The sequence below is a fragment of the Zalophus californianus genome, chromosome 9 (genome assembly GCF_009762305.2).
Source record: "Zalophus californianus isolate mZalCal1 chromosome 9, mZalCal1.pri.v2, whole genome shotgun sequence".
NCBI classification, from domain to species: domain Eukaryota; kingdom Metazoa; phylum Chordata; class Mammalia; order Carnivora; family Otariidae; genus Zalophus; species Zalophus californianus.
In genome coordinates this window covers 52821772-52844315 of record NC_045603.1, presented here as the reverse complement: position 1 = coordinate 52844315, position 22544 = coordinate 52821772, and the positions used below count along the sequence as shown (strand labels likewise).

General features: G+C 34.5%; 1 protein-coding gene across 8 annotated transcripts in view; it reads left to right on the top strand.

The window, feature by feature from the left end:
- Window positions 1–22544, top strand: part of MON2 (MON2 homolog, regulator of endosome-to-Golgi trafficking) — a 103952-nt gene that overhangs the window by 49145 nt on the left and 32263 nt on the right. For 6 of the 8 annotated variants that reach the window (XM_027592403.1, XM_027592404.1, XM_027592399.1 and 3 more), the window contains 14 exons: window positions 1577–1658; window positions 2449–2633; window positions 3800–3912; window positions 4790–4894; window positions 5276–5356; window positions 5434–5507; window positions 5593–5683; window positions 9784–9885; window positions 10818–10820; window positions 11230–11340; window positions 12881–13056; window positions 15497–15659; window positions 17099–17392; window positions 19790–19988. In XM_027592403.1, coding sequence (XP_027448204.1) covers window positions 1577–1658; window positions 2449–2633; window positions 3800–3912; window positions 4790–4894; window positions 5276–5356; window positions 5434–5507; window positions 5593–5683; window positions 9784–9885; window positions 10818–10820; window positions 11230–11340; window positions 12881–13056; window positions 15497–15659; window positions 17099–17392; window positions 19790–19988 — 1779 coding nt within the window. The remainder of the gene's footprint in view (window positions 1–1576; window positions 1659–2448; window positions 2634–3799; window positions 3913–4789; window positions 4895–5275; window positions 5357–5433; window positions 5508–5592; window positions 5684–9783; window positions 9886–10817; window positions 10821–11229; window positions 11341–12880; window positions 13057–15496; window positions 15660–17098; window positions 17393–19789; window positions 19989–22544) is intronic. The other 2 variants (XM_027592400.1, XM_027592402.2) reach the window with 1 other exon arrangement.

Genomic DNA, 22544 nt, shown 5'->3' with positions numbered 1-22544 from the left:
AGAGTATAGGCTAGTCAGTTTAGGTTTGTCTTTTGTTTCCTTATAATTAGATTCAGTTTACTCATTTTTGTTAGGGCTACCATAGAAATATTGCTGTGTTAAATGTAGTCTATCAATATAGCAGGAGCATTCAATTATCAGTATGTCTCATTATTGGTAATGTTAACTTTTGTCATTTGGTTAATACGGTGTCTGGTTTCTTCAGTGTAAGATTAATTATGAACTTTTTGTGGAGAAATACTTTGAGATCTTTGCTATAAAGAGAGCTTTCCCTTCTCTCCCATTTTTTTTTTAATTTCTCATTTATATTAGTATGGATTCTTAGATTTCTATTTTGTTTGAAAGGTTACAATATGATTACCGTTATTTGGTTTAACACTCAGACTGTTCCTGATATGGCCAGTGGGACCCCTTTCAAACTGGCCACTGTGTCCTTTTAGCATTTTCTGAGCACTGTCTCACTATCTGACACAACACAATGTTCCAAGCTCATCTTGGATCTTTCTTGCCAAACCCAGGAATCAGTTATTTTTCTAAGGAGCCCTCACTCCTTTTAGTTTAGTATTTAGAAACTAATACATGGGCACTTGTGTGCTTCTTACTACTTGGAAAGGAAATACACACACACACACACACACACACACACACACACACACACACCTCTTTACATTTTAAAAATGTTTGTCTAAAAATGTCTAAATGAGGTTTCTCCAGTTCTGGTTTATACCACAAGGCTTATTTTTAACTTTGCATGTTTTCAATTACCTTTTCCAAAAGTGAGAAACTTGGTCCCAGTTTATTCAATGGATTTACTCATTTGCTCGATTCCCAGTGTATAGAAATCAATCTGGCTGAACAGCTTGTTACACTGCCTTTCTCCTAGCTGGTCACAGAGGCTGGAAGTTTGGCTCAATGAAGGGGAAGGGAATAGGAACCGGTATTACACACACACACACACACACACACACACACACACCAGTGTAGGGGAAGGGAATAGGAACTGGTATTACACACACACACACACACACACACACACACACACACACACACCAGTGTAGGGGAAGGGAATAGGAACTGGTATTACACACACACACACACACACACACACACACACACACACCAGTGTAGGGGAAGGGAATAGGAACTGGTATTACACACACACACACACACACACACACACACACACACCAGTGTAGGGGAAGGGAATAGGAACTGGTATTACACACACACACACACACACACACACACACCAGTGTAGGGGAAGGGAATAGGAACTGGTATTACACACACACACACACACACACACACACACACCAGTTAACTTGTGTACTGAACGATCCTACTATTGATATTTTAAAACACCTTAAAGACTTAATTGAATTCTGAAACTGGTGTCGTTTTTAAGTTTTCATTTTTTCAAATGTATTTTAACTATTAGAGCTTTAGTATTTAGTAATTGAGTTGATAGAATATGTAATGTATTGTCAAATGACTAGGGAGGTTTTAGAATGATGTATTGTCAAATACTATGCTATCTGTAATGATCATGAAGTATTATATGTTTTTGTCCTTTAAGTTAGTAGAGCTGTTTGGGAAGAAATGGTGAATGCCTGCTGGTGTGGTTTACTTGCTGCTCTCTCACTCCTCCTTGATGCCAGGTATTAAGTCTTTATAATTTTTTTATTGCATATGATAGTTAATAAGAAACAAACATTAAAAGTTACTTAAATTGGTCCTAAAATTATTTCTTAATATGTGTTGAACATTATTCTTTTTTTGCCACCTCCCTCTCCTTCATCCTATTCTTGTCCTGCTCCCTACCAGAATAGTTGTCATGATGTTTTAATGGAAAATATAATCCTAAAATTACAGAATGCCTTTTTCACTTCAAGCCTTTCTGCTACTTTTACGGTGATGATAATTATGAATTCCTTTGATTTATTTTCCATAATGACAGGATTTACTGATTTTAAAATACTTGATATTTTGGGGCACCTGGGTGGCTCAGTCAGTTAAAAGTCTGCCTTCGGCTCAGGTCATGATCTCCAGGTCCTGGGATCAAGCTCCGCATTGGGCTTCCTGCTCAGCAGGGAGTCTGCTTCTCTCTCTCTCTCTCTCTTTCTGCCCCTCCCCACTGCTCATTCTCTCTCTCTCTCAAATAAATAAATAAAAATCTTTAAAAAAAATGCTTGATATTTTAGGTTAAATCTTTTGAGTGCGTGACCATTTTCTTCAATAATGAATGTATATATTATATATTGCTTTTACCCAGTTCAGATTTTCAGATATTATGTTGATTAGTTAAAATTCCTTCTTAAGTATATTGATTTTGATAATATTTTTGTATAGATTTTCTTACAACTTCACTGAATACCTAATTCCATGTCATGTTTGCAGTATAATTAAACATAAATTAATCATGTTAAATAAAATATTTTCTCTTTTCAGCACAGATGAAGCTGCCACTGAGAATATTTTAAAAGCTGAATTGACTATGGCTGCTCTTTGTGGAAGACTGGGCCTTGTTACTTCAAGAGACGCCTTTATAACTGCAATATGCAAAGGTTCCCTGCCTCCCCATTATGCTCTTACTGTACTGAATACCACCACTGCAGCCACCCTTTCCAACAAATGTAAGACTTTAGCTTATTCACAGTTTTTTTCATCTAGTGGAATGACATGGTGTAGAGAAAAGATTATAGAAATTCTGAGTTCAAGTCTCTGCTGTTCCACTCACTGACTCTGACCTCATTGAGAAGTTAATGACCTGGAGCTTCAATTATTTCTATCTCTTTAAAACAATGGGGGTGCAGGGAGAATAATACCAATTTTAAACAATAATTGTGAAGATAGAAGAAAATCTGGAAGTTTTTTGTAAACTATATCATACTGTTGAAATGGTGGTTTTTATTTATTTTCTAACAGAACTAGTACAACAATAATGCTTGCAACCACTTAGATTAACATTTCAATTTTTTTTCTCGTTGAATACTTTGAAAACACTCGTTTGTTACATGTAATATAAATATGTTTCAATATGATATTTAGTTTTCAAACTGAAAATGGGAAAATTGGACTCTAACTTTAACTAGAAAACTTTATTGGGAATGAATGTTAAAATACTTAATGTGTCCTAATTCTGTTTTGCATGTGAAGAAGTCTGCCAAAGTTTTATAATTTTAAAAAGTTATATAGAAAATTACTTAAAATTTATTTAACTTATCTTGGTTTTTTATACCTCCTGAGTTTTAAAAATGTTTGCATATAGATAATAGGTAACTATGTAAGGGTCATAGTTGAACTTAGTGTAATCAAATTAATGTTTTAAAATACAACATTACTGGGGTGCCTGGGTAGCTCAGATGGTTAATGCCTCCCTTCGGCTCAGGTCCTGGGATTGAGCCCTGCATTGGGCTCCCTGCTCAGGGGGGAGTCTGCTTCTCCCTCTCCCTCTCCCTCTGTCTCCCCCACCCCCGCTTGTGTGCACTCTCTCTCTCAAATGAAAAAAAATAAAATAAAATATAACATTACTGGGGCCCTGGGTGGCTCAGTCGTTAAGCATCTGCCTTCGGTTCAGGTCATGATCCCAGGGTCCTGGGATCGGGCCCTGCATCGGGGTCCCTGCTCTGCAGGAAGTCTGCTTCTCCCTCTTCCACTCCCCCCTGCTTGAGTTCCCTCTCTCGCTGTGTCTCTCTCTGTCAAATAAATAAATAAAATATTTTTTAAAAAGAATTAACATTACTTTGAATGCAGTGTGAGAAGTAAATCTTAATTATTTAAGCTTTCCTTTGTGTTCTAGCATATTCCATTCAGGGCCAAAGCGTTATGATGATAAGTCCATCAAGTGAATCTCACCAGCAAGTTGTGGCAGTGGGTCAACCTCTGGCAGTACAGCCTCAAGGGACAGTAATGGTAAAGTACTTTTCTTATTTTTGTTACCAACTATTTAGCACACCTTTTGTACCTTTTTATGTTTGCCAAATTTTATCACTATAGTTATTTTACTCTTTTTTACCTGGACGATTGATACATTTAGAAGACATTAGCAGTTGACATTATCATAAGCAGTTATGATAACACAACTTTTCTTTTTTCCCCTGAAAAGTAATTTATTTCAATCATCTTTTTAATAGTAACTATCACAGGAGATTAGCTCCAACCAGTGATTATGGCCATAATGTATATCTTACATTAAGGACCAAATTAAAAGAAATATATTCTCCATGATGATGATAATAATGATGATGATGATGATGGCAGCTAAGATTTATTGAATTTTGTCTTATATGATTTAATGCCCTCAGCTGTTTACATTCTAAAGAAATGAAATGATGGGTAGAGAGGTTAATTTGACTAAGGTTATGGTAGTTCCATGACATGAACTCAGCAAATGTGACTCCAGGTCAATGTCAAACTGTCCTTTATGCAGTCTTAATATTTATTTACAGGTTGATTTTCAAAATCATAATGTAAACTAATATGACATGATACCAGTTTAGCTATACCTCTTTAAACGCTTTTGTTTTCAAGTAAAGTAAAATCTGTAAGCTTTTATGTTATTTGTTAAAACTCCTTACTTAACCTTCCCCATCTGGAATTTCTTATGAGAGGTTCTAATATATATATGATAACACAACTTTTAAGGAAATTATTTTGTTCTGTAGAAAACCATCCAAAACCATTTTCTTAATATTTTTTTTTATTTCAAAAAATATTTGAATATGATAATGCTGCTTTACAAGAATGTATAACAGTTCTTACAAATATATTTTTTTAAAAATATATATAGCTCACTTCCAAAAATATCCAGTGTATGAGGACTTTACTTAACTTGGCACACTGCCACGGAGCTGTGCTTGGAACATCATGGCAACTTGTCTTGGCAACTCTACAGGTATGTTGTAGGCTCTGGGTCAGAGGTCAGTGTTGTTTTTATAGCTAAGTGCTAGCAGTTAAACTAAGCAATCCCTGTTGGTGCTTTGGGCAGTCCTAAAGAATAGGTAGTAAGTTGGAAGAAGGAAAAGTTAGAAAGGAAAAAAGATGTGGCTTGTATTGTACAAAGTGATGGAATGCTTCTCTTGATGGCTTAAGTTCTACCTCCTATGCTTGGTATAAGAAGTATTGTATATGAATAGTAATTACTAACTTAAATTTAGTTATTGGAAACCTAGTTCTGATTTTAATTTTAGTTATTAGAAGTTACTACTGATTTTTAATTTTGGTTATTAGAATTTTTATAATTTTATAAATTTATTTTTTTCCTTTAATTTTACAGCATCTTGTATGGATTCTGGGATTAAAGCCTAGTAGTGGTGGTGCCTTGAAACCTGGGAGAGCTGTAGAAGGACCCAGTACAGTAAGCTCTAGTTAGTTTACTCAATTTGTGCCTCCTGAAATGTTCTTATGTTACATTTAATTGTATTCTTCTCTTAGGTTCTGACAACAGCAGTGATGACAGATTTACCAGTGATTTCCAATATACTTTCAAGATTGTTTGAAAGCTCACAGTAAGAATTCGTTTTTAAAATTGATAGAAATATTATTAGTATATATTTTAGATCAGAATGTTTTATTTCTTCATTTTCATTATAGGTATCTTGATGACGTATCATTGCACCATTTAATAAATGCACTTTGCTCCTTATCCCTAGAAGCAATGGATATGGCCTATGGAAATAATAAGGTGTGATATTCTATCTTTCTGTTTTAAATATGGTACATTATTGAGTTAAATAAGGTGTACACTCATTATGATCTCAGTATTTTAATAGTGAGACTAATGCTTACCTTGCAGGCTATCTCAATTCTGTTGAGTAGGGTTGTTATCTGTTGAAGTGGGGAGTGAAGAGGACATGATGTGGTTTGTGATATGTCTAATATGTATTATAATTTTAAACTGTGTCTAATTTCTCTTGGGTGTGGAGTATTTTAAGAAACATTTTGATAAAGAGTAAAGGCAATACCACATTTATGAATGAGTTCCATAAAATGTCACAATAATATTTGTAATATGATTGGGGCAATATAAGATTTAAATCAAGCAATATATATATGTCTCAGTTTCTCTTGCCTTCGTTGGGATGGAAAATAAGGAGCTTATCATTTCTTTCTAAAGGTAATGATTCTCCCTATCTTGAAAATTAAATCTTTGCTTTGCTCATTGACTAAATGAATAGAACAGTACTTTTGAATATTGACATTCAAGAACATTTCTTTCTGTACTGAAAATATAATTTCTATTATATTGGAAAGCACAGGAATATATGGATTTATTTATATTTTAGAAATTATTTAAAATACAGTGTTTTAAAATAAGTATAAGGGCGCCTGGGTGGCTCAGTTGGTTAAGCGACTGCCTTCGGCTCAGGTCATGATCCCAGGGTCCTGGGATCGAGTCCCACATCGGGCTCCCTGCTCAGTGGGGAGCCTGCTTCTCCCTCTGACCCTCTCCCCTCTCATGCTGTTTCTCTCTCTCTCAAATAAATAAATAAAATCTTAAATAAATAAAATAAGTATAAAGTGACCATTTACAAATAGGTGAAGATACCCAGAACATGATGAAAAAGCAGAGAATGCAGCTTTATAACTTGTTTAACATATACCTGTAAGAATCCAAAATTATGTTGTTTCTGCCTAGACCTAAATTATATTTCTTTATACTGTGGCTTGTCATCTGTAACACTGATTTAAAGATTAACCAATAGGGTTTTATTAGGGAGAAGTTTTGTATATTACAGTACATAGCTAGAGACTTACATAAACAAGCAAGTGTTTGAAAATATGTATTATAGTTTACTCCAAATTAAGGCAAGAGTAATACAAAATATAGTGAAGTAACCAATTTCTTGATATCTTTAGTAGTCCTACATCTTTAAGATTAACTCTTAACACACAAATATATTTTTAATAGAGTATCTTAATTAAATCTGAGCAAGTTTTTGTGGTAATATCTTGAGAATTTATGTATTCACTCAGTAACCACAGTATGTTTACTATGTACTCATACTCTGCTAGGAAATACAAAGGAAATATAAAATTTTTACATTCAAATAGCTCGTGGTTCAGTGCTAGTTAAAGTGGTCTAAGAGTTTAAATAAAGTTATAGATATTAAGTGATGTGAGACTTATTTTCTGAATCCTTAGTGTCTTGTTATGGAAGATGTTTTTAGTGCATGTTTCTCCTAAAGGAATTAAGATTAATCAAAATGAATTCACTTGTGATTGGAGTTAGATATTGAAGGAATGGTATAATTTAGATAGAAAAGGGCAGTTTTGTGAAAATCAAAGGAGAAAAATGTTAAGAAGTCAAGAAGAATGAGAATTGAGAAGAAATGGGAAATTTGATTATTATTAGTTTATAGTTAACCTGGAAGAATACAATTTCAAGAGAGTGGTAGGAGTAGATGTGATATTTCAGGGAGGCTTTAGAGGGAACAATTCTTGAGAACATGGATGCATTGGAATGGAGATTATGTTCCTGAGAGTGGGTTCTCATTTTTCTATTATAGAATTTAATTTTGTAAAGTGAAGTGGTAAATGAGGAACAGAAATAAAAGTTTATTAAAGTATTCAAGTATAAAAAATTTTTAAATGGAGGCATAAAACAGTTTATTTTTTAGTTGTGCTTTCTATAAAAATTATTATAAAATATGCAGATGTTGAAATAAGTAGAAACTTGTATAATTTTCTTCATTGTTTAAAAATACTTTATCAATGTCAGCTTTAATCCCTAGAGGTGTATATATCGACGTCCTTTATTGTAGCTTTAAAGTGACCAGTTATCTCATTTTTGGTCCTCATTTGAGGAATTTGTGCTACTGTGTTGAGGAAGTAGCTTATGGTAAAGTTGGCAAATTCTTCCCTACAAGAAGGTGGGGTTGATTATATTTGTGTATACCAAGCTCAGTATAACAGTGGCAAAAATAAAAAAAACAACTGTTGTTCATAGTTTACTATATGTCATGCACTTACATTATTTTATTTAATCATGTGAAACAAATCAGTGAGATTTGGTGGTAGTATCCTCTTTTTTACAGATGAAATATGAAAATAGAGAACTTAACTAATCTCCCTGGGATCACCTATTTGGTAAATGTTAGAGCTTGTATTTGAACCCACATATGTATCATTCTAGAGCTTTATTCTTAACCACGTCACTGGTGGCTCTGACTTTTGTGTGCATCAGAGTCTGTTGTAGAGTTTTTTCTATTACGCATCTGCCTTTGGCTCAGATCATGATCCCAGGATCCTTGGATTGAGTCCCTCATCTGGCTCCCTGCTCAGCAGGGGAGTCTGCTTCTCCCTCTCCCTCTGCCCCTGCTTGTGTGCTCTCTGTCTTGCTCTCTCATTTGTTCAAATAAATAAATAAAATCTTAAAAAAAAAAAAAAGTCTGCTGTTGAGTTTTTAAAAAATACAAATGCTAGGACCACATTCTAGGCTTCCTGAATAAGAATCTTTGGTTATGAGACATGGACATCTGTACATTCTTTTAAATGCCACATGATTCCTGTGTGCATTTTGATTACAATAAGCAGAAGGAGGAGGAGGAAGTAATACTAGGCAACATTTATGAGGACTTACTATGTGCCAGATACTTTCTAACATATGATTGTTTCTGTATATTATTATCTCCATTTCATAGATTAAAAAAATTTAGTGGAAGTAGTAACTTACTCAGTATTACATAGCTATTAAGTGGTAGAGTTGAAATGAAATCGTAAGCAGTTACAGGCAGTTCACAGGTATCATGCTGTTTCTACAATGATACAGTTTTCTACCACAGAAATTTTTAAGGTACCCACAACATTAGCACATGCTGGAAGGATCAGTCTGACCATATTTGTCTCAAAACAATACTAGTTCCCTTTCTCACTGGTGAAATGCCAGCAACTGAGGAGAGGGGTTTGTCTTCTATTTCTGCTACTTTTCTGTTAGTGTCTAAACTGACAGCTCTGATATCTGCCATATTCCTGACTTCATACTTCTTTCCCCTGCTCTCCGATGTCTTCCTTATGCTTTGTTCGTACTTCCTGACATTCACACATAAAACCTGAACATTTGAAGATTACACTCATAAGAATATATATTAGTCAATCTGGGCTGCCATAATAAATTATCACAGTCTGGGTGGCTTAAACTACAGAAATGTATTTGCTCATAATTCTGGGGGCTGCAAGTCTGAGATCTAGATGCCAGCATGGTGGTTCTAGTGAGGGCTCTCTTCCTGGCTTGAAAGATAGCTGCCTTCTCACTGTGTCTTCATGTGGTGCGGAAGGAGTGCTCAAGAGTGCACTAGCAAGGTCTCTGGTGTCTCTTCTTTTAAGGTATTAATACTACCTTACTAGAGTTTCACCCTTAAGACCTCATTTTACCTTAATTACCCTCTATAGGCCTTATCTCCAGATATCATTAACTTGGGGGTTAGGGCTTCAACATAGGAATTTTCGGGGGACACAGTTTAAGTCTATGGCAGAATGCATCTTTCCTTCTGGTCAGAAGACTAGCCATTCTATGTGTCTGAAATAAGTTTTGAATTTTTCACTTTTTCCTCATGAAGGCGTTCTCTTCCTAACCAAATTTTCCAATTAGAAGCTATTCTGGATACTTGGGGGTGGGCAGGAAGGCTTGTCTCATGATAACTGAGGTTCTGTTATAATTATTGCTAATTTTATGCTAATTAGATATTAATTATAGTCATGCTTTTCAGAATATTATCAGTTTTATTTACATTTGAGGTACTAAAAATTCTTAAAATAGCAAAATGCAATATGTTTTCTCTTTAGGAACCATCTCTTTTTGCTGTTGCCAAATTGTTAGAAACGGGTCTAGTTAACATGCACCGAATAGAAATTCTTTGGAGACCTCTAACTGGCCATCTACTTGAGGTAATTTTTTTCTTAAATACTGTGTTTACTTTTTTTAAGAATGAAGACGTAAACAACTAATGATTCTGGATAACCATATGAAAAATCAGCATTACCATTTTTTTCCTAGTACTTATACCTGTATAATTTATCAAGGACTAAAGTTTTGCAATAATTGCTTTGGTGAAGGAATAGGTTGTGGTTTTGTTTTGTTTTGTTTTTGGCTGAAAATGGGTGATACATCAATGCAATCTCTGAAGGCTCCTTTAGCTGTTAGCTTGGGACCTCTTTCTTTTGTTAATACAGTCTTTGATCCACCTCAGTTTCAGGTAGTTCTGAAACTTCAAGGGCTGAGAGTTAGTAGTAAACACTGTGTCCTTACAGCCTTTCCTGTGATCCTGAGATAGCTCTTCTGCAAAGGGAAAAGCTTGTTTGGTATCACTAATTATAGATAGTACCAGGGAATTTCATCTGAATTTGTATACTCTTGTGTCCAAGTTGGAATGATTGGTAATAATTAGCTACTTCTCAGTAACAGCTGCTTCTGTCAGACACACATGTCTTCATGTGTGCTTTAGGTTTAGATTGCCAAGATCATTTTGTATTAGTTGAGTAAGCTAGGAAAGGTATTATTCTTAATAAGAAAAACAAATGTGCTTGTCCTTTTCTTTATTTTTTTTCTATTTTATTGGAATTACTTTTATGAATTATTAAGGGATAGATTTCTTTATCATGGACCTTCTCACCAAATGGCACAAAAATAAGTTTTTAAGATTTTAGCATAGTATTTGATTATGAGGGTAGGCCTAATTAGGAACCTTAGTGTCAGCTTGCTTCTTTTGTTTACTCTGATGACACAATTTACTTTTATGACATCCTTTTTTTTCTGTGACTTGTTTAGTTTCATCTTTTATCTTCTGTCTCTTCTATTGCTTCCTTTGCCCCTTATACAGAAGGTAAGCTAACTTACATTTTAGATATATAATTTTTCATTCAGTCCTTATTGATGAACATTTGGTATAATTTTTAAAATGTGAAAGAACAGGGGTGCCTGGGTGGCTCAGTTGGTTAAATGTCTGCCTTTGACTCAGGTCATGATCCCAGAGTCCTGGGATCGAGCCCCTGCACTGGGCTCCCTGCTCAGCGGGGAGCCTGCTTCTCCCTCTCCCTCTGCCCCTTCTGCTGCTTGGGCTCTCTCTTTCTCTATCTCTCAAATAAATAAATAAATAAATAAATAAAATCTTAAAAAGTGTGAAAGAACAGAAAATATAATGTTTTAATTTTTCTTTTCTCAAATTGATGTGTGATACATAGCTTAAGTATACAAGTTAAATATTTAATTTTTGTTTGATGTTTTGGCTTCAGGTCTGCCAGCATCCAAACTCTCGAATGAGAGAATGGGGAGCAGAAGCTTTAACTTCACTTATTAAAGCAGGATTAACATTTAACCATGATCCTCCACTTTCACAAAACCAGGTAAAAAAAAATTGTTTTTTAAAAATAATTCTTAATATAAAATCATCATCTCCCATATGTAATTTTTTCTTAATTTATCAACTGGATGATATTACAAGAATGGGTTTTGTTGCTTAATATTCTATTTTATATGTAGGCCATGGATATCTTACAGAAGGTTGATATGTCTGGATTTTTAGGATTATCTTTATTAAAGATTATAGCAACTTTCTTGTGAATGACGTGGAATTAAAGCTACTAAATTACCTAGAACTGGTCTCCCAGTGTGGAAGTTTCCCTGTTCATACATTGCTGAAGCTTTATTTTGACACCCTACTTTATTATCCTCCTTGCTTTGGTCCTTAACTGTCTCTAATTTTTTCTCTAATTATCCTTACAAGGGGAGAAAACAAGTACTCGAAGAGACAAGTACAATAAAATAGATTTTTATTTTTAAATACTTGTAAAGTTATTTTATTCTTCCAGAGTTTTTCAGCGCTTTGTCCTGACTTCTGTAATCATTCACCTTTATCTTATACAGTTTTTTTAAAAGTCCACCAAAGTTCTATTGTTTGAAGATTGAGCAGGAATGAGGTATTTAATAGGCATTTCCTTGCCTTCATTATCTTACTGTATTGTAATTATATTACTTATTGAGTACGTGCGATGTGCCACTAGTGTATTAGCTCTTGGCATAGAATGATAAACAAAACAAAAGATGTATGTTCTTATAGAGCTTATATTTTAGTGATTTCATACCTTTTCCTATTATAGTTTAAGTTTTTTGAAAAGAAAACCCTGATCCATATCCTTAACATTCAGCTTAATACCTGGCACATAGTGAGAACTTAAATGTTTTTTTTCAGTCAGCGAACCAAATAAGTGAGTCCTTGAAGAGAAAAAAGTTAAAAATGAAGCAAGTGCTTTCAGATACTGAAAGGACCAGAACAGAGTACTTTTTTTTTTTTTTTACTCTAATGGATTCCAGTTGTTTTATGCCATCTTTGTTAATGTCTACCATACTTAATTTTTAGGAGTATTAAGAATTTTAAATTTAAATCCATGTGATATACATTAACAGAGTAAATGAAAGGTGATTTTAGAAATTGGAGATTTTTCCTCTCTCCAAATATAGCTAGATATAAATAGATATATTTCCTTTAGTGAGATTAATTTCATATGGGTCTTTAATTAGTGTCTTTTTTTTAAAAAAGTTTTTAATTAATTATATTTTGTTTGGGGTCTTTAATTAGTGTCTTTTAATACAGGATCTCTCTCCATTTAACCCAAAATCTAACATGTTGAGGATTGGTTTTTATTTTCTCTTATTTTAGTAAAAGAGGGCAAAATAAACCTCTGGTGATAACAGAGACTCATATTCAGTGTTTGTTTTAGTAGAAAAGTATCTATTTACTATTATGGTCAGAATGGAGGTGAATGTAAATTTAAAAAGCAGCTGTACATAACATAATAAAATTAAATTAAATTTAAAAAAAAAGCTGTAAAGCCTTCCTGTCTTTTTGAACCTCTCTTCCTAATTAGTTTCCTGCCCTCTTTTCAGAGGCTGCAGTTGCTTTTATTGAACCCATTAAAGGAGATGTCCAGTATTAACCATCCAGATATCCGACTCAAGCAATTAGAATGTGTGCTGCAGATTCTTCAGAGTCAGGGAGACAGTCTTGGACCTGGATGGCCATTAGTGCTTGGAGTCATGGGAGCAATCAGAAATGATCAAGGGTAAGTGTTTTAAAATTAACATCCAAAAAGTAATGAAGAGGGACTTGGTCCTAAAATCTTGCAGAAGTGGTACTTTTTTATGTATGCCCTTCCTGGCTAAGACCTAGAATTGTTTTTCTTAATCCTACCCCCATTGACTATAGTGAATTATCAGGGCTCACCTTTGTTTTGGAAGGATAGAAAAATTGCTGTTTACTCGACATTTGACATTTTTACAAGAATATAAGGTTGATAGGATAAATGCGGCAAGCTAACAAATTTTGTAACACATCCAAAGATTGGGTTTTGTATTATTAAAATTAGCATTTGTAAGATGTGAATTAACACTTAGGACTTGACTTCTCTGCAAATATTGGGAAATCTAAGAAATTGCTTTTAAGGGACTTTTTTTTTTATTACGTTATGTTAATCACCACACATTACATCATTAGTTTTTGATACAGTGTTCTATAATTCATTGTTTGCGTATAACACCCAGTGCTCCATTCAATATGTGCCCTCTTTAGTACCCATCACCAGGCTAACCCATCCCCTCACCCCCCTCCCCTCTAGAACCCTCAGTTTGTTTCTCAGAGTCCATAGTCTCTCATGGTATGTTCGTCTCCCCTTCCGATTTCCTCCCCTTCGTTTTCCCCTTCCTACTATCTTTTTTTTTTTAACATATAATGTATTATTTGTTTCAGAGGTACAGGTCTGTGATTCATCAGTCTTACGCAATTCACAGCACTCACCATAGCACATACCCCCCCCAATGTCTATCACCCAGCCACCCCATCCCTCCCACCCCCCACCACTCCAGCAACATTTATTGTTCATTTATTTTATGCCAGTATATTCTAAGTACTATGCTTGCTAGTTACTCTGATTACACAGACAAATAGCTCTTGCTCTAAAAGTAGAATCTTAGGGAAAAGGAACAAGCTCTGTAAGTAGAATCCTAATGAGAATAGTCTGTTAGGCTGCAAAAGAATAGGATTCCAGTGGTAGGGGCCTGTGTCCCTGGAGGAAGGCAGAGTCAAAATTATGAAGGACCTTATAAACTATTTGGATTTGTCTTCAAAACATTTGAGAGGCATTTTTAGGAGTTTTAAGCAGAGGAATAGTGTGATCTTATGTGCATTTGAGATGTATCACTGTGACAGCACCATGGAGGGGTGGATGAGAAATGAGAGAACCTGCAGTGTTCTCTAGAAATACAGAGGAAGAGTGATGGATTTGAGCTGCTTAGCAGATTGATTATGGGAGTGAAGGGTGATAAAGGAAATAGAATAAGGAATGACTTCCAGATTTCTAACTTAGGCAGCTTAATGAATGGTGGTATTATTAACTAAGTAGTAAATACTGAAGGAAGAGCAAAATAGACTTATTTAACTTAAGGTAGAACATTGCAATGGAGAGGTCTGTCAAATGTTTGCATCTATTTGTCTCATTCTGCAGCAGAACTCATACTATCTGGTATGATGACTAGTTGAGGAGTTTTATATGATTGAGATGCTTAGGACTATTATGGAAAATTATTTTTTCTTATTTATTTGTGGTAATAAATTTTCTTAAATACTACAAAATACTGAGATGATTAAAGTGGAAAGAGATCAGCCATAGCTTAAGTCAAGCTTAAGTTTCTTCTCCCAGTCTACAATGCAGTTATAAAATAAGGCATCGTTGTAGGATGAAATTAGTTAGTACATGTAAAACATTTAGGAGGTGCATTACATAGCAAACACTCAATAAGTTTTAGCAGTTGGGGCGCCTGGGTGGCTTGGTCAGTTGGGCATCTGACTCTTGATTTCCACCTTGGTTTTGGTTGTGTTCTCAGGGCCATGAGATCAAGCCCTGCATCAGCATGGAGTCTGCTTGTCCTTCTCCCTCCCCTTGCTTGTGTGCTCTCTCTCTCTCTCTCTTTTTCTCTCTCTCTAAAATAAAATCTTGAAGAAAAAATAAACGTTAGCTATTACAATTCATTTTCATTATTATTTCACCACTGGAATTTCTCTCTAAAATCAGTTACTTCTTATTCTCTTCATTTGAAATTCAAAATGTACTCTTTTCTTTTACAGACTAGATGTAGAATTTTAAATAAGATATAGATATAAAAGAATGAGGAACTAGTTTTCATTCAGTGAGTAAATTGTGTGTATTTTCATGTGCTAGGCACCATACTAGATATTGGGGATATAGTGGTGAGAAAGTAGCTGTAGCCAATTTCCTTTTCTCATTAATGTCTGTTTTGTTTGACTAGTTGATACAAAATTCTTTATTTTTATTTATTAATTTGTTCAAGTATGTCTTTATCTTTTACAGTTATGTAAATATTGAAATACTGTATGATCTGTATTAGGGAAGTTCAATTTTTAAAATAGAATTTAACTTGGTTAAAATTATTGTAAGGTGTGTCTTTTTACTTAATTTCTTTTAAGTGCATGAGTATAATTTTTTTCAGAGAATCCTTGATACGAACTGCATTCCAGTGTCTTCAGTTGGTCGTGACAGATTTTCTACCAACAATGCCTTGTACGTGCCTGCAGATTGTTGTAGATGTTGCAGGTAGCTTTGGACTTCATAACCAAGAACTTAATATTAGTTTGACTTCAATAGGTTTATTGGTAGGTATTATTGTCTTTCTTGTGATCATATGATTTAGAAATCACTGTTATCCTGTTGAGAGTGAATGCTAGGAGAACAGGCTTTTGGCTTTAGAGGGGTTGTTTAAATGACTTTTAAGTACTAAACTTCTATTTTGCATGAAGGGTTAAATGACATACTTTAAGAATTACTTCATTAATAGAATATTTGGAATCATTTTGATATATTGAGCTGAAATTTAGCTTTAAAAGATTTGTCATGAGAGGATTTAGTAAACAAGTGATAGTACATACAAGGGAAGTATTCAGTTGATGCTAGTGTTAAGATGAACTGATTTTTAATATTGTTTCAGGAGCAACATTTCCATATATTACTTATTTAGTAAATAAAGCTCCAATAAAAGGCTTTACTGTATACACAGGGCTTTGCTATATACACAGTCCTATAGTTTGTCAGCATTGCTTTATTAGCTATTAGAAGGCATATGTTAATGGAAGAGGTTTGACTATGGAAACAGATATACTTGCATTTTAATTCTGTGTGCCTCTTGTTAATTGTTTAATTATTGATGTCTTGATCCTCATTTTACTCATCTTGAATGTAGAAAGAAGTAGAATCTAAGTTAGGATATTATTAATATTATATAAGTAAACAAATAGAAAGCTCTTCCCAATATGAATGTATTTAAAGGCAATTATTTAGACTCTTAAATGTTTATTATAAGCCAGAAGTTTTTGAAGTCAAACTTAAATATCCCTTACAAGCTGGATAAGTTACTATTAAAAATGTAATTATAGGAAAGAAAGTAAGCACGTGTATAGAATTGTTCCCAAAGAGTAGTTAATTCAGTGTTGATTAAATTACTGCTAGGTGTCACCTCCTTTATATTTATATTCATAGGATTCTCTACATTTTTATAATTGGCATAATCCTCATTAATTCATACACCACATACTGTGGTTGAGAATGAAGTCATAAGATATATTTGGATATAGTAATTATTCTTTTGAAATTATAAAATATCATTAAATGATATTAAGGAATTGTTAATAATTTTTGTGGTGTCATAATGGTATCATGGTTCTTTTTTTAAAGCCTTTATCTAGTGGGAATTATAAAATTTAGGCACGAGGTAAATACCACAGAATGTTAACAATTGGCTTTCTGTGTATCAGTATATTGATACATTTTCCCTGTTTTTCTGTATGTTCTTGAAATGTTTCATAATAAAAATGTTTGAAAATATTCATGTTAGCACATGATTGTTAACCCAAATTCTCCTGAACTCAGATGGAGACATGTGACAGAGATGTTTTCAAATCTGTTCTACTAGAAAAGAAATTACTGAAGTGGCTATTAAAAGTTTTATTCTGAAAGGTAAAGCAACCATGTGTTGCATATTTATGTGTTTAAAATGAAATCTGTGAGTGAAATGGCATTTTTCTACTTTGCTTTTTAGTGGAATATTTCAGATTATTTTTTCCAAAGAGGAGAAACTATTGAAAAAGAATTAAATAAAGAAGAGGCAGCACAGCAAAAGCAGGCAGAAGAGAAAGGAGTTGTTTTAAATCGGCCTTTCCATCCGGCACCACCTTTTGATTGCTTGTGGTTGTGTCTTTATGCAAAATTGGGTGAACTCTGTGTGGACCCCCGCCCTGCTGTGAGGAAGAGTGCAGGACAAACTCTGTTTTCAACAATTGGTGCGCATGGAACTTTATTACAGCACTCAACGTGGCACACTGTTATTTGGAAGGTATTGTAGATTAGCTTGAGTTACTAGCTTTTGAGACAAATTTCTAAATTTTCCAAATTATCTCGTTCCTATTAATTTTTGAAGAAGAATTTCCATGCGTTTGTGCTTTTGACAAAACTGAATGTTAGTTTTGTCATACTTTAAGTTGTACCTCAGAATAAATTACATATTGAAAGCCTATTCTCTCTTTTTCTGTCTTCATCTCTTACTATCTCTGTCTCTGATTTCTGCCCTTGCCTTTCCCTTTTTTCTTCCTGTTTCCCCAAAACCACATAATTCAAATGTAACCAACTGAGAATTTTATAAATAAAAGAATATCAACAATAGTGAAATATACTTGCAGGGTCACCAAACAGAAGTAACCTCTAATTGGTAAATTCTGTATGTTTGTTCATTAAATATACAGTTTCATTTTTTTCTTTTTTTCTTTGTTTTTTAATATTTTATTTTTAAGTAATCTCTACACCCAACGTGGGGCTCGAACTCAAAATCCTGAGACCAAAAGTCACTTGCTGTACAGAGCCAGCCAGGCACCCCTTTATTTTTCTTTTTCATCCTGTTTTTAAAAACTTTCTACGGGGTATCTGTGGCTCCGTTGGGCATCCAGCTCTTGATTTTGGCTCAGGTCATGATCTCATGGTTGTGAGATCGGGCCCTGCATCAGGAACTCTGTACTCAGCATAGAGTTTGCTTGGGATTCTCTCCCTCCCTCTCCTTCTGCCCCTCCTCCCGCTTATGTGCAGGTGCACTCTCTCTCAAAATAAATAAATATTTCTAAAAAACTTTAAAAACTTTCTACAAAGCCAACAGCTTATTAGTGAGCATCCCCTCTTTGCTGAAAGCTTTCCTTTTTTGTTCCATCTATTCTGTTTTAATAAAAATCTATTTATCATTTCACCACTTTTGTGAATTTCCGAGATCAGTAAGTTTGACAATAGGCTGCATAGTAGATCTTAATTGTATTTAACAATTTGTCTTCAATTTAATAAAAATATTCCAAAATGTCTTCTTAAAAAATTAATAATGCATATCCACTAATAAAAATAATTAAAATTCCTTCTCCGTCCTGTGTGTTCTGTTTCAACTCCATCCACTGGCTCCTCCTCTTCAGATCACAAACATGCTTAAGCCTCCCTTACTATTTTAAAAAAACAAACTGATATTTTCTCTGATTCCTATTTTCCTTTTAAACAGCTTAATTGTTAATCTTGCTGCCTAATTGTCAGTGATTTTTTTTTCTTTCCTCTCCTCCCCTGCATTCTCCTGACCCTTTAATATGATTTCCGGATTATTCTACTTCATAGTTTCTTAAACCTTAAGGTAACAGAATCACCTAGAGGACTTGTTCAAGCACAGATTGCTTAGCCACCAGCCCTTGCCTCCCAGAATTTCTGATTTTTCTGAGCCCTCTGGCTTGGGGCCTGAGAATTTGCATGTCTATGAATTTCCTGCGTGATGCTAATGCTGTTGGTTCTGAGACCATATTTTGAGAACCACAGAAATTGTTCATCGGTTATAGGTGGTCTTCTGATTGCCAAGATTTGCACCCTAAATTCAGTTCTTATCCTACTCATTTTTATTTTTTTGTAGCATTTAACGCTGTTGATTATTTTCTCCTTGAAATTTTTTCTCCCTTGGATTCTGTTTCACAGAATGCTTCTGCTTGTCTTTCCAATTTTTAAAAAATTTTTTTCTTCAATTCCCTCCCCTGAATCTACTCTTCAAATGTAAACATTCTTCAAGTCCCAAACACTTGCTGCTTGATTTTTTCTTCCTTCTTCTTTTTAATGTAGGCTCCACACCCAATGTGGGGCTTGAACTCATGATTCTGAGTTCAAGAGTCATGTGCTCTAGCGACTGAACCAGCCAGGCGTCCTGTTGCTTGCCTGAGCCTTCAGTTATAACCTCTCCACAGATGTCTTCCATAATTACATTTTTATGGACTTCTTAGCTTCATTCCCTTCCTGTATATTACCCCGTAGATGCTCTATTGATACCCCAACTCAACAAGTCCTAGAAATATTCTATACAATTTAAAAGTTTTTCATATTCCAGAGCGCCTGGGTGGCTTAGTGGGTTAAGCACCTGACCTTCGGCTCAGGTCACGATCCCAGAGTCCTGGGATCAAGTCCTGCATCAGGCTCCTGGCTTGGCGGGGAGCCTGCTTCTCCCTCTGCCTGCCACTCCCCCTGCTTGTGTGCTCACTTGCTCTCTTTCTAATAAATAAAATCTTTAAAAAATTTTTTTTCATATTCCATGACTTTAAGGATAATATCTCTACTGTTAAATTTTTGATTGGGGATTGATCTGTCAGGTGTAATTTCTTGTGACAGTTTCTAACTGCTGTGCTGTTACTTAAGCTATGTTATTTTTATGTGCATTTTTATAAATATTCAGGTTCTCTTTCATCTACTGGACCGAGTTCGGGAGTCTTCTACCACTGCAGACAAAGAAAAGATTGAGTCTGGAGGTGGCAATATTCTCATTCATCATTCAAGGGACACGGCAGAGAAGCAGTGGGCAGAGACCTGGGTTTTAACATTGGCTGGAGTAGCAAGAATCTTTAACACTAGAAGATACTTACTGCAACCTTTAGGTATATATACCACCCCCCCCCCCAGTTACATAAATAATTCATGTTAAAGGAAATTTGGAAAATACAAAAGATCTTTAAAAACTTTATGTACAGTGCTACTTTCCAAGAATAATCAGTCTTAACTGCCAGTCTTTGTTGATGTGTGGTGTGTGCATGAGCATACACATTTTCACTCATTTCATTGAGAAAATATGTAACATACATCATATGGGCTAGCCTCTAGGGGATACAGTAGTGAGTAAAACACACAGCATCCTTGTTATCATGGGCCTGAGGGAATAACTATAATTACATAAATGCAAAATTAGTGATAAATGTTACAAAGGAGTGATGCTTTGTAAGCTTATAATACGTAATTGACCCAGCCTATGAGATCCAGGGAGGCTTCTCTAAGAAAGCAGTATTTTTGCTGAGATCTGAAGGGTGAGTAGTAGTTCGTCAGGCAACGGTAAGACAAAATGTGAGGAGGTATATAGGCAGAGAGAAGTGTACATTTCAATAGTACTGAGATTAAGAAAGCCAGTGTAGATTGTACCTTCAGTTCTGATGGTGGTGATGGTGGTGGTAGAGAAAAGTGAACCAAACAAATACTTTTTTACATAATTATGAGTATGTCGTACATATTCTTGCATTTTTACAAGTTACTATTTTACATTTGGCTTTTTTGTCCTTCTTTATGTTAAAGCATAAGCATATTTATCCTTTCCATCAGCATTTTTGTGTAGTGTTCTTCATGCATTTTTCCTTTTTTTCCCAAAAAATAATCTGTAGTGTCTGATCCATTTTGCACTCCTAGAGCTTAATATATAATATATATGTAAAAATCCTAGTTTTTAATTTTCACATAAAATTTACATAAAATGAAATGTACCAGTCTTAACTGTACATTTGCTGAGTTTTGACAAAGTAAGCCTCATTTTTAATACTTCCATGATAGTTACTTTATTTGAAAAGCTAAAACCTAATAAAGATCCAGTTTTTTAAAAAGACACAAGGCGGTTTGTGTAGCTTTGATAATTTTTTTATAATTCGAAGATGAGAAAATGTTTTTTTATTATCTTAGAATAATGTTCATATTTTTAACATAACCATGTACAATATATAACTATACCTGGTCTTTTAGAAAGAGGACTTTTTTCTAGACATAGAGTTACATTAATAGAGGAATTGCAGGGTTTTTCTTCCTGTGGTATGAAATATTCTGAGATTAAGTCACCATTCTGGTTGGTAAATGTATGTTTCATCTGACTTTTGAACTAGGATGGCAACAGACAGAAGTGTTTTGTTTAGCTGTTTTGATAGTTTTTAAATGTAATATGTCAAAACTCTTTGAACAGTTTACTAAAAAAAAAAAAATCTGTGTTTTCAATTGTATGTAAATTATACCTCACTTTTTAATAAAAGAAAGAGTGGAGAGGAAGAGGCATGTAACTGGCCAGGTATTATTTTTTTGTCCTATATAGGCAGAGTAGTACTTATTGTTTCATACCAGGACTACTTCCAGTTTTCCTACTAACTGAATGCTTCCTTAGGCATATGGGTTTATCTCTTTTTTAAAAATTTAGTCATTTATAGTCTTTGGGAAGTGACTTTAAACCTTATTATGTAAGTATTTCATAGCCTACATATGTCATCCTGCTTTGGAAAATAATCAATTCTTCTGATTTTGGTGTTATTTAAATGCAAGTATGTGGGGCGCCTGGGTGTTCCAGTCAGTTAAGCATCTGCCTTCGGTTCAGATCATGATGCTGGGGTCGTGGGATCGAGCCCCGCATCGGGCTCCCTGCTCAGTGGGGAGTCTGCTTCTCCCTCTCCCTCTAACCATCCTCCCTGCTCGTGCTCTTGCTTCCTCTCCCTCTCTCTCTCTCAAACGAATAAATTAAAAAACCTTAGAAGAAAAAAGTAAGTGCAAGTACGTGGGTAATAATCCATGGTGTTAAAGCCATTAGGCTAGATTGCTGGAGGAACAAGGTCATTTTTTGCTGGGCTTCATAGAAACAAACTACATTTTGCTATAAAGAGCTTCAATATAAATGTGCCTAATTGGTCATAGGAGTAGAACAAGAGATTGGATTGACCAGTGGAAACTAACAACTACCATTCAGCCTGTGCTCTGCTGATGGTGGATCAGCAGACTCAGTTTCACATGAGAGGAAGAAATTTAGACTCATTCTAAAAAGGCAGTCTGTTCTTTATGGTACATTTTCTCCTGGTGACTCCTTGTAATTGGGAAAAAATGTTTAAGAAAATTCTGCAACCAAAAAAAAAAAAGAAAAAAGAAAATTCTGCCACTATAAGTTATGTAAATATGAAAACCAAAGTGTAAAGTTAAGATTTTATGAGCATAGCATAGTTTAAACATTTAGACCTATAAAAAACACGTATTATTCAGTTATAATTTGTTAACTTTTCCAATATTTTTAAGAATGAGAACATCTTATTTTTAATCATTAATAAAGATGGATGGATAGATCAAAGTTGTAAAAAGCTTTTGTTTTTACCCTCTTAAGTTTTTATTCTGTTCTCCTTAGGCAGAAATACCAGGAAATAGTGTAC